Source organism: Melanotaenia boesemani, chromosome 12 (genome assembly GCF_017639745.1).
Source record: "Melanotaenia boesemani isolate fMelBoe1 chromosome 12, fMelBoe1.pri, whole genome shotgun sequence".
In the NCBI taxonomy this organism is placed as follows: Eukaryota; Metazoa; Chordata; class Actinopteri; order Atheriniformes; family Melanotaeniidae; genus Melanotaenia; species Melanotaenia boesemani.
The window spans coordinates 31,316,472-31,329,525 of record NC_055693.1 but is presented as its reverse complement, the minus strand read 5'-3'; the positions used below and the strand labels follow the sequence as shown (position 1 = coordinate 31,329,525).

Genomic DNA, 13,054 nt, shown 5'->3' with positions numbered 1-13,054 from the left:
AGGGTCGGAATTTTATTCCACTTTGCGGTCAGACCAGGAATGTGCAACAGTAACAAAAAGCAGACGTAGCCAGAGTCCAGTCCTCATGTTCATGCAATGACACAATTAGTCTCAGATAAGGGGAGTAGTGGAGCTGCAGCAAAGATGAAAGCTGCTCTTAGTGGTCAACACTTGTGATAACTGTGAGGTCTAATCTTTTAAAGCTAAAGCAGACACACTTGTAATAAAACAGGGATAAAGTATATGGCGAGTCAGAAGCCCTGGAATCGTAAAGGCTCTCTGTGCTATCAGTAATCTCACAGAGGGACCGTTAAATTGTGAAAATTAAGTTTGCAGGGATTTTTTTCCTATAAGCGGCATTAGTAGAAAAATGATGAAGCAGAAACAAAGGGACAGAATGCAGACATGCAGAGGAAGGAAACATCAATGATGACATCCTGTTTGAATTCATCCTCATCAAGCAGTCATCTTTTCGAGAATCCCTTCATTTGAATCTGTGGTTAGATGCTATTATCATTATACTCTTCCTGTTGATCAGCCTGTCCACAGTCCACGCACTGAACACATAGAATGGTTATGAACACAGCCAGACAGTAATTGGATTAGCCCGGGCATCTGACAGATCATGAGTTTTGTTGGAGCAATCTCACCACTGGCTCGCTGGAGCTTTGTACTTAGGCAAAGAACATCTCACATTACTTGTGATCAGAGGTTTTGCTGCAGACATGTATGTTTTAGTCTTTAGCCTGGATGTTATAGTACTAATACTGCACACATCTTGTAAACTAATCAAAAGAAATAAAATAAACCTATTAATTTGTTTTTGGACGCGTGCCAAAATAAGCTGTTGTAAACACAACATGGACACCTGGGTGATTAAGAGTTAGCATCTAGCTTTTTTAGCTGTTAAATGCTCCAGTATGTTTTTATTCACACAAGTGCCTCCCTAATGTTTATGGGTGTGTACAGTGAGATTGTTAGGAGTGTTTCTTGGCTTCTGCCATTTGAATTGAGTCTAATATCCACTGACAGGTTTGTTAAAACCTAAGGTTTATTTACTAAAAGCAAAACAATGTGTTAAAAGAAGCTAACCACTTTTCTTTTTTTTTACATTAGACAAAGACAGCTTTAGCTAACTTGCTTGCACTTTGGCTGTGAATGGACAAGGCTCACCTGTTCTTTACAGAAATACTACCAACCATAATGAGCTAAATGGAGGCTCTGAAAATGATGGCAGTACAATCTGCAGAATATTGTTGCTACCTTGTCCCCTCGGAAGTTATCATGTTATTGGACATAATACAGATTGAGAGAAAACTGCTGGCAAAGAGAAAGGGAAAGTTTTTAGTCAACTTGTTTTAGTGGATGTTACCCTTGTTAAAATGCTACTTTTGTTGTAAAAAGGCATATAAAACCTAAATGGACTGAAGGAAACAGATTGAGTTATGCTGTATGTTCAAGTGACCCATTCTTTCTTTGTTTCCAGGTGTCTTCATCTTGTGTTCCAGCAACAAACTATGAGCTGGTAAGTAGCACATTTTTCATGTCATGCTATTATTGCTCAGCTGACATTACTTAGTATGTCCTTGTGCACAGGGTTGCCCATCTCAATAAAAACTAGCCCACATCTCAACTTCTTTAGAAACTCATGTTAAAGCTGTAAAACTATGTGTAATAAATACCACATCATAAACACACAACTGCACTAAATGAACAAAGAAACAGACTAACACAAACAGGTTCCCTGGTCATCTAAGACGGACTCAGCCCCAACTAGTAAGTCAGTTACACATAGCAGAGAACAACAAAGTGCTCTTACCTATGTGCAGTATATCCATTGCCTTTCCTTGAACCTGTTTGGGGTGTTTACAAGTTTACCAATACCATTTCACAGTGACACTTGGTTAACCAGTGACTCACTGATTGATGATGCCAAGTTCGACAGGTCCTCTCCATTTCAAATTAAACTAAATAATGATATAAGTGCAAGGACGCAACAGTTCATTGAAATTTGTAAGTTTTTTTTCCACATAATGGCAACTATTTTGTTAATATTTTCTCCAGAATAATTTCTAGAAACCTGACAAATGTAGTGAAAAGCAGTCCAAATTTTAATAACCCACCCAATACAATTTTCTCCAGCGCAACGTGGTCAAGAGACGTCCAATTGGGCTGAAACCCACCCAATCTGGCGACACTGTTTTGTGCAGAAGTATTGCTAACATGAGGCCCTGTGAGATAAACTCAGCTACATAAATAAAGCTGACCCTACTCAACCAATCTGTGTTTGGTAAAGTTTTCTCTGTTCTGATAAAAAGAATAAACTGTGCCCTTGAATCTGCTAAATCCTGATAGTGTCTAGTAACACTGAGCACAGTGCGATGGAGTCTGAGTATGAAGGGATTCAAGTGCAGTAAAAACAGACGCCCACTCCATTGCCTTATTTGGTATCAGTGAAAGAAGCTGTGTTAGACTTGGATATGATTTGCTCACTCGCTTTCTCACATGTTGTGTTTAAATGGTTTGGGTGCTTGACAAACCAAAGCAAATATCCCCTGCACTTTTCTGCGCTCACTGAGTAAATATTTCTGAAAATGTCTTGTTTTTCTTTCATAAAAGCTGCCACAATTAAGAGGGAACATGTTATTATCCTTACAGATGCTATTGCATCAGATGCTTTCACCATGAAGACATCTGTTTAAGATGTGGTTGATCTGAGCTCCGCTCCACTAACGTAACCTGAGGTCTGTTGATGCTGCTGGTCTTCTTGTCAGTAAACTAAGGAACTAATAGAATTTATTTCTTTTTAATATACCAGGATTATGCCTGTAGATCTAAAGCTATCAAGTTAACCGACACCGTAAGGAGATAAATCTAATGGCAGGGCATCTCTCTGCATCATATTTTCTTTCTCTTCAGCTTGCCAAAAGAAGTGTCCCCCAGAGGCTTTTGTTCATGCATTAAAGGTGATGATCACCCTCATAAACCCTGATGAGCTGAAGTGTACAACATTTCTCAGTCCATCAAAACCATGTGCAGCATCAGATTTCAGGATACACATTGAACCAGTATTTTAGTGGCCCTAAAATTCAGTTAGATGGACAATGTGGCACTGACATAAGGAAAATAAGGAGAATGAATAGAGACTGAACACCTGCTGAGATTTGCCTTTTTTTTTATTAGATTTTGTTGTTTTTGCTGTTCTGTTGGCGTAGTCAGTGAAAAGTGCATGAGGACTGTGCATCTTTCATACTGAAATAATGAATATGTTCTTTTACAACAATAACCTTGTAAATTAATGTTTTGTTTTTGTTTTTTAAAACCAAAGTAAGTAGTTATGATTTTAAACTTTACTTTTAGCTTCATTTTGAAATGTAAGTAAATACAGAATACAACAATTAAAAAATTTCATCAACCCATATTTTATTCCTAATAGAACATCGCTAACATATCACATGATTAAACTGAGACATTTTAGTGTTTCATGGAAAATATGAGCTAACTTTGAATCTGAATGGCAGTAACACAGCTGTAAAAAGTAGTTCCAGGGTGATGTTTAGCATGGTGTAAAAAGTAGTTCCAGGGTGATGTTTAGCATGGTGTAAAAAGTAGTTCCAGGGTGATGTTTAGCATTGTGTAGCATCCCCTCTTCTTCTAACAACTGTCTGTAAACATTTGGGAAGTGAGGAGACCAGTTGCTGGAGTTTTAGGAGAGGAATGTTGTCCCATTCTGGTCTGATGCAGGATTTTAGCAGCTCTACAGTCCTGGACCTTGGTTGGTGGATTTCTGCTTTCATAATCAGGTTTCAGAATGCAGTGAGTTGCAATTGAGTTTAGTTGGGGAACTGGTGTTTAAACTATGTGTTCCATAGATGAGGGAGCCTTTCTATGTGAATACAGTATATGTCACATCTCTGGTGTATGACATGAACTGGAAGATGTGGACTGGTTGCATGCCTTCAGCATTCCCAGCAGCACTCCAGGCTGAGGTGTGCTCCCAGTCAACTCTCCTCAGCTCCTTGTTTGGTGAATTCCTCCACTCACGGCCAACATGATTTACTGTCTCATTCATGTGAAGACCGATTACAACACCCGCCATATATTAACTTAGTCAGGGAAAAATGTTGGCAGGAATATAAAACTTTTTCTTTCTTGAATCCTGACATTCCAGTGAGATGGATGAGCTACGACTGGACAAAATACAACTTCAGGACCAGAAGACCTTGCTCTGCCTGTTGAAATGAAAATGAAGCATTCCTATATTATTTTTTTCCAAACTATGCCAGAGATATGTCATGATAAAAGCAAATAGTGAGCGCATCTTGTTTCTTTTGTTTCATGAACTGAGTGGTTTTTGGAAGTCACTGTGAAGACAAAGGCGTGTTGTTGGACTTTTCACAGGACCGTAGATGCTGAAAATTTCATTTGTCTGAACTTAACAGCATGTTCGGTTTAAAGTTGAGAATGAAAGTTTATTTTTTATCTTGGAGACCAACATAGAAAACAGTCTCACCACAAGCTGCCGTGGAGCTTTGGACGGCATCAGTCAATCTTCCAAAGTAAATTTGTGCGTGTTCATTAGATGTCGTCCTCCTGACAGCTTCTGGAGGAGCACTGTCATATTGTCAAGCTAGCTAAATGATCCACAGCACTGGTAATTGACAGAAATTATAAAGTAGGATTATAGAAAACTGAGATGTGCCATATTTATTTGGTTAATTACAAAATTGATGGCTTCTTACTTCCGTTTTAAGTGTAGTAACTGTGGCGTGTACAGATTCATTATAGGTGATTCTGCCCTATTGTTACATAGTGATGCCAACTGGCTGCCCAATAATTGTAACTAATGCAATCCAATGTTACTCCCAGCTGGATCCCACTTACATGGGGTTGCACGATGTGCTGTAAAGCATGCTGGGAGAATTCCTCAGACGTTCCCTCATGTCAAGGCAGCGCTGCCAGAAGTAAGTTTAATTTTGCACAATGAGGGCATGAGCAAAGTTGGAGGAGTTCTCATCAGTGAGGTCGACTGCACGTCTGATCACATGCCCTGTCCTTCCCAGATATGCGCACAACAAATGCACACTCTCTCCAGCAAATACACGCACACATGCAGAAAAACCATAAACCACTAACACCTTCATCATCCACTCTTTTTTTTACATTTTTTATAGGTCCTGTAAAGTAGGGGAACAGGGCCAAGACATTGCTGAGTAATGAGTAACTGCAGGGCACAGATTGTGTAGATGTGGTCCAAGTAGATCTGTGTTTAGAACCACACATATTCCCCTGACGGTCCCTGTATTATCCTCCGTTTTCATGCACCAACCAGGGATCGTGTTACAAAATTACGTTATGATCCCAGGCCCCTGGGGATGCAGGAACCAGAACGAAGAATAAAGATGATTAGCACTAAACTCTGCCACCTGTCATCCTGTCATGGAAAGGGAATCCCAGCAGCAAACCAGCACATTTCACTAACAGCTTCTTCCCAATGAGACACTGCAGTGACTTTATAAGTTAGTGGACTGTGGTGTGTGTGCTCAGTCACTGGAGTCCTGGCCCAAAGCTTCTTTTCAGAAACAGAACAGATGGACTGATGGGGAACTATTTTTTCTCATTTCCTCATCCTACATAAGGACTACATGGTTGCCGTTGATATTAGGTAAGAGCATTTTCAGTGATTATTTATTTATTTATTTTTTTTGTAAGATAAATAGTGAAGCCATTAAAGTCTATTAGTCTTGACATTGTCAGCATTTTTCCTGCACACATTTATTTATTTATTTTTTTAAGATTTTGAGGGTTCTGGTGATGGTTCTAGTGGTCTTTGTTGTACAGAACGTAGTCAAGAAAGAGGTTCAGAAAGAGAGAAGGTGACATCCAGCAAAGGGCCCCAGGCCGGCTGTGTAGGAGCTCTAGTCTCTGTATATGAGACGGCTGCTCTACCAGGTGACGCTCCCCACATGAATGCCATATTTTTCCATCTGGTCTCTTTGCCCTTGAAGGGTCACATCATTGTGTAGTAGTGAGTCATCGCGATGATAGAAGAGATATAAACTAGCTTTATCCTGCATAATTTGGCCATTGAATTTTATTGTCCAGTTATTTAAAATACTGCCATGCTTCCCTTTTTTTGTTCTGCTGCTAATGTCTGCTTTGGCCTTTAGCTGGAAGTACAACCTCCAGCAGAAACAGAGCTGTAAACATTAGTTTTATGCCTCTATGTAAACACAACTCTCCTCCTGCCTCAAACAGAGATGAGTTGACCAATAACAAACTTTTCTCTTTTATGTGGATTGCTCCAACTAATCAACTAATCAATTAGTTAAGCCTAGTCCATATAAAGTTCCAACAGCCAATCAAAACATGGGACAGCCTGACCTGGTGCTGCATTTTGTAATTGGTCAGATCAAGCAACCTCAGTGGGTCAATGTGAGGTGCCACCACATTGGAGAATTCCCTGCAGAAGCTCTGATAGTAACTAGAAAGAACTTTCCCTGATCACAAGGCAAACTGAAATTTTTCAAGGTTGATTGTGAAGCTTTCCAGATATTGTGGTTCAAGTGAGTTTCCCAAATTTCAGAACATACAGTCACATCATCTTTATAAACCGTGCAACCCTGCACAGCCCACAAGGTGGTACCGCATATAAATACATTTAATTATTTGTTTATTTGTTTATTTGTTCCTTCCTTCCTTCCTTCCTTCCTTCCTTCCTTCCTTCCTTCCTTCCTTCCTTCATTCATTCATTCATTCATTCATTCATTCATTTATTTATTTATGTATTCATTTATTCATTTATTTACTCACTCACTCACAGGCCGTAAACCCTACCTGATCAATACCATCCAGCAAATAAAACAGCTACCTCCTACCTTCAGTACTGGAGTAAAAAACAGGACTTTCATTGGACAGTTACCCAAAATTAAATCTATTGACCCGCTGTGCCTATTTTTTGGTGTCTGTTCAAAATTGCATACCCAACAATAAGATGAGTATGTATGAAACCACAAAACAACTATTTTCTGGTTGGAAATGAGTAACTCTACAGCTGTAGCTTAAACTATCAGCTCATAGTACAGTATGCAAATGTTATAAGGCAGAACAGGATTAGATTCAACTGAGCTCTCCAAAATGACCATTTTGGCACCAATCTTTCCCAAGACCTCCAACTGGGGGACCTGAGGTTTTAAAAGGTTAATACAGCATTTCTTGTGGAGATATGCACAAAAACTACTGAAGTTTACAAAATCTGTTTCCATGTTATTACTGTACTGGGACACATTTAGAGCTGAAGTATTGAGAAATACTAGAAGAGGCTTTCTGCTTACGTAAGAGAGCAAGCAGCCGGGTTCATATCAGTGAGACAGGCAGAATGAGAAACACTGAGATGTCAGAGGTGGTTTAGGTTCACCGCCCGCTCAAGGGTTTTTCCCACAGCAAGGACCCACCACTCCTCTCCCCCCCTCCTTGGTCCTAAGGGATCCCTGGTACGCTATGAACCTTCCACTCCTTGTGGGACTGGATGGAGAATAAGCACACACACGTCAACCCAAACCCAAACCCTGGATGCACACAGGCCTGCGCAGCTCTGTGTTTACATTTCTGGGACGTGGCTGTGTGAAAGCTGCAGATGAAGGAGGACAAAGCATGAGAGAGAAACAGCTGCAAGTCTGTGTTTTTACTCATGTTGTTCGTCAGACCAATCAAATATAAGTAGTCAACCATAAATTAATATGAGTGTATTTAGCTTTCAGTGATGCTCTGTTGTCATTATGTTTAATTTGAGTCGAGCAGCTTTCCACTGCAAATGTACAAGTTTTTTTTTTGTTTTTGCTTTGAATTTCAATCAGTACACTATTTTCTTTACTTTTCCCATATCATGATCAGAAAAAATCCTCCTTAGCATATACAAATAGCCACTAAAGTGAGCAGGGTAAACGTTTTACAAGACGTAAAATGGATGTAGTACGAGGGTGATACATCACGTGTTGGAACTGAGAACTTTGAGGAATTTATGAGAAATATCAGTCCAAAACTTTTCAGAAAAAAGGTTGTGGGGTAATGTATATCATGCTGACAACAGGGCACATGTGTAGCTTCTGTGAACGTCTGTCTCGGATGTTTTCGGAGTGTAATGCAGTCAGCATCGTTGGACTTTATCAGATCAGCTGCAGCATGCAAACACACAGAGCAACGTGGACACAGAAACTAGTGACCAACTGGCTTATGTGCAAAATGCAAAGGTGTTTTTTGAAGTTTGAGTTGTGTTAGAAAGAGAAAATCTATTCTCCTGTGACTCCATCTTCATTAGCAGTTAGCTTAGCTCCTGTCAGAATTCCTCACTAATTCTCCAAACTTAGAGCCCTCTGACTTTATTATTGGCAGATGATGAAGGCGATGTTGCTAGTGGTTTTAATAAATTATAAGAAGCAGTTGTCCTCATCAGGAATTAGATCTCTTGTTTTAAAAAGGAAAGAAAAAAGAAAAAATACACCCAGGATGGGTGACCAGTCCATCACAGGGCCAACAAAGAGAAAAAAACTCCTCACTCTCACTCCCAGGGTCAATTAATAATCAGCATTTTACCTGACATGCATGATTTTGGATGGTGGGAAGAAGCCGGAGTATCTGGAGAGAAACATTCAGTCCTTTTATTGTTTCACATTTTCTTACACACGTCTTCTAAATGCATCAGAAATGACCATTTAAACAGCCAACATTTAAAAAATGAAAATATCCCTTTAAATAAGCTTGTTGCCAAAGAAGGCAGAGACCATCTCTAGATCTTGTTTAATATAACGTATTAATGTTTTTTTTTTTTTAACTATTTTCATTAGATTTCCACAACTTATGCAGAGATAAATGTGACAGAATCGTACCAGTTTTACCACAGTTGTCCTGATGTCTAAGGGACAGATTTCTGCACTTTTCTCCAACATAAAGACATTTGTTCAGATTCTAGTAATCTTCTATTAATAGTTATATCTATGTACCACCAATGATAAAATCTAGAAAGTCTTATAATCTCTTTTTCTGACAACTCAACCTTGCTGGGTTGTTAATCAGACCTCCCAGGATTTTGTGATGTTTTTCTGGGATTGTTTCTGATTTAGCACATTTTCCACATTTTCATACCTAACTCGAGTGAAAAGATTTAGTTTAGTTTAGTTTTTATTTTCTTGCAAAGTCACCTGAAATTTATTTATTATTTCATTAATTGATCATTTAATTCTATTATTATTATTATTCCAAAATTCTTTTTTGAAATAACCACATTTCCACCACAATGTTGCTCACCGTATAAAACACATCATGGTCAACACTGGGGAAGTGATGTGACAGAAAATGGATCAGTGAGCGACATGCAGCATCATAAACCCGTTCAGGATTCAAACCTGGGCCACCTGCTTCAAGGAGCTGCAGTTTCTTAGATGACATACTTCTAGTTTTTAGTTTCTGGGCTCTTCCCTTGAGACCTTGAAGACCTTTTGGTACATGCTTGCCTTTATTTGAAATCTGTAAGTGAAGAAAGACGAGGAATGTGAGGAAACACAACCAGAGAAGATCATGCAGTAAAGTGAATATAATAAGAGACACATTGCTTGAGCTATTTTTGGAGTCCATTGACTTTTGAAGTGTGAACAAGCAGCCGCAGTTGAGCAAGATTGCCTTTTTTAGCCAGTCTCCATTAAATAAAAGGGATTTCTCTTGTTTAACAGCTGTGCTTTAATTATAATGCAAGCAAGCAGCAACTCAGCAGGATGTGTAACTGACAGAAGAATCTGTCTCTGGATTGAAATGATTTAGCTTCTGCTGCAAACGTTTGCTGCTGCTTGCAGCAGCTTAGACTTGGTGGTGTTCTGCCTTCAGGTAAGCAGATGCTGCACAAACCTGCATCCAGCCCTGCAGTTTGGGCTCCTTCCCACTAGACGGCACTATTGAACATGGCCTCCAGAAAATGTCCAGTGGTTCCATCTGCAGGTCCCTCTACCAGCAGCAGCAGGTCATTTGTGATTTTCTTTTCTGTTTTTAACTGATGCTGAAGAATTCAGCTGATTGAAACACCTGCTATTTCCCAGAGATTGGTAAAGGTACTTCAATTCTTTTTAGAAAGCAAAACAGCTTATTTAGAATTTTAAGATCTGTGTTGCTTTAGGGTGTGTTTGACTCCCTGCAAATTAGGCCACTTAGAAGCAATTTAGTGCAAAATGGAACATAATTGTGCATTTAGCATTTCATTTTGCCACTAAGGATTGCTGTATGGATGTAATCAAAGTGCAATTGAGGTATTTTCATCATCTAAGGCTCATTGAAACCTAGGTGAGACCCGAGGATATCTAAGGTCTTGAAGCTCCATGTGGGTGGTTGTCCAACATGCAATATAAACAGAGTGGAGCTGTTGCATAGCTAAACTGCAGCCAGTACAGATGGTGTGTGCTTTTTAAAGATTCCAAGGAAAGCAATAGTCCCAGTAAAAGCATGTCAAAGGGCTTCCAGGGAAAAAAAAAGAGGGATAAGAGTCATATATCCAGTTTGTATATAAATAATTGGCAAGACATGTTTATATTTAATATACACTCACAGATAATCATTAGTATTCAGATGCTGTAATGCCAGAAAAGTGAGTGCTTTCCTTCAGTTTGTGAGATTATTATTCCTCAGCTCAGTGACTGAATGTAAACACTGAATCACATCCACACTCAGAGCACCACGCTGTCTCATACTCTCTTCCTTCTTGTCTCACACCCACACCCAAAGTGGTAATTTTAACCACTCTTCTGTCCACACTGAGCTGGCTGGGCTGGGCTTTAGTGGGCTGTGTCTCAAGCTCTAAAGATGCACAACTTTATATTTAGCTCTGGGTCATTTCCCCAAGAGGTTGGAGCTCGCCGGCTACGTTTATCCTCGCCGCTAAATTGAGGAAACTCCCAGCTTTGCTAGCTACCTCCGCTTTCCTTAAAGGAGCGGGACTATAATTTGGTAAATTTGTCAAAGGAGCCACTGTGCTCATGTGAAAGCAGGCACATGGTGCAGAGCTGTGGGGTCTCCACAGAGTCCCACTCTGTTGTGCTGTCCTCACACATGTGCCTGCGTCACTCATCAGTCTTCTTGTGCGTGCTTTCGTCTGACACATACAGTGGTGTGAAAAAGTGTTTGCCCCCTTCCTGATTTCTTTTTTGCATGTTTGTCACACTGAAATGTTTCATATCAAACAAATTTCAGCCAAGGACAACACAAGTAAACACAAAATTTAAATGAAGGTGTTTGTTATTAAGAGAGAAACAAAATCCAAACTTACATGGCCCTGTGTGAAAACATGATTGCCCCCTAAACCTAATAACAGGTGTGGCCACCTTTAACAACTCCAATCAAGCATTCACAATAACTTGCAATGAGGCTTCTGCAGTGCTGTGGAGTAATTTTGGCCCACTCATCTTTGCAGAATTGGTGGTGTGAGTTTTCCTGCTTTGCCAAACTGTGTTGTGCATCATATTGTATTCTTTTTATCTTATATGGCTGAAAACAATCAGCTTTCATAGTTTAGTTTTCTATTGGAGTTTTTTTAATCCATCTGCATTCAAACAAAGGGCAGCATCCTGAACCCCACTGTGCTACCTGTTGGCTATACTGGTCTCTGCCTTACAGATTTCAACTAAAATGTTAACATGATAAGATCACATAGAAGATAAAAATGTATCTTTTAAAAGGTAACAAGTCGTTACTCAAAGACAAGTCTGGCAAATATTTCCAAATACAGTATATGTTTGTGACAGATGTGGAGGCTCACGCTGTAATCTTACGCACATGTTTTTCTCCTGTACAGTCCTTACAAAGTTTTGGCAGATGTACTTTAACGTTATGTTCAAAGTACTTTCAAAAAGCATTGACATTGTTTTGAAATAATGTAATCCTCACCCTTTTTTTCTATTTATTTTAAAAAAAAGTAAAATCTTCTTTCAAACTTAAAACCATCCTTCTATTATCTGCACCGCTTTGTCCAATGAAGGGTCGCGGGGAAGCTGGAGCCTAACCCAGCATTAGTGGCAGGTGAGAGGCAGGTACACCCTGGACAGGCCACCAGTCCATCACAGGGCCCAAACCTAAAACCAGAAAATAAAAACAAAAGCTGTAAAAAGACAGGGGAAGTTTTAACTTCTTTCCACGTGTGGACAGAACAGCAGAGATCCGGCAGAGCTGAAGAATATCAAACCCAGACATAAAACCAGTTAATGTGAGCATGTTAGACCCACCTGAAATGGTCTTAATGGTTGGGATGCGTGACGAGGACCGTCCCAACCCACACGCCTCCTCCTGTAACTCCGTAGTTTGTCTGTATGTGCATCTTTTTATATATATAAAATACTTTATTAATGAGCTCTTAAGTAATTGTTGGCATTAATTAATTAATTAGAAAACAGCTCGTAACTTGCCCAGTTACACTGAGTTAGTTGAAATTGTTTACAGAGCATGGTACAACATCTAAATAATAGGTCTGCTATTTGTGTTTTCTAGGACAGAGAAAAACTAAGACTCTTTTCTTGGAGGCATTACAGGTGCAAACAGTTCCCTGTCCATGCCATATGTCCATGTCCATTACCTGCTCTGCATCTCAAATAGAACAGCATCCATCTTCATCGTTTGAGACGACTGCCTGGTCTCACTGACTCTCTGACCCGGGTGGAGACTGCTTCCCGTTGATGTCGATGTGATCTGATAAGTTGAGCCTTGAAAGCTGCCTTGCATAAAGTTTTAATGAGTACTAAAGGGGTGGCTTTAGCTCAGGAGGACGTCTGCCAATCGGAAGGTCGTGGCTTGATTTGTAGCATGAAAAAATTTGGAAAGATCAGAAAAGAGCTTTAGAAATACAGTTTGTCCACCAATTACTGCTTCATAATAAATATATAATCACCCACAACCTCTGGTGGGAAGGACTCTGTCAGAAGTTTTGTCTCCAATATGGAGACAAATGGTCGACAGAATGCTGCTGTTGAACTAATCTTTATCATTAGTATTGATCAACAACAATTCTGCCACCTCCCAGATGTTT

At 39.7% G+C, this 13,054-nt stretch overlaps 1 protein-coding gene across 4 annotated transcripts in view; it reads left to right on the top strand.

Moving 5' to 3' along the window:
- Positions 1-13,054, top strand: part of tns1b (tensin 1b) — a 213,691-nt gene that overhangs the window by 124,031 nt on the left and 76,606 nt on the right. For all 4 annotated transcript variants that reach the window (XM_042001198.1, XM_042001201.1, XM_042001200.1 and 1 more), the window contains exon 4: positions 1,487-1,525. In XM_042001198.1, coding sequence (XP_041857132.1) covers positions 1,487-1,525 — 39 coding nt within the window. The remainder of the gene's footprint in view (positions 1-1,486; positions 1,526-13,054) is intronic.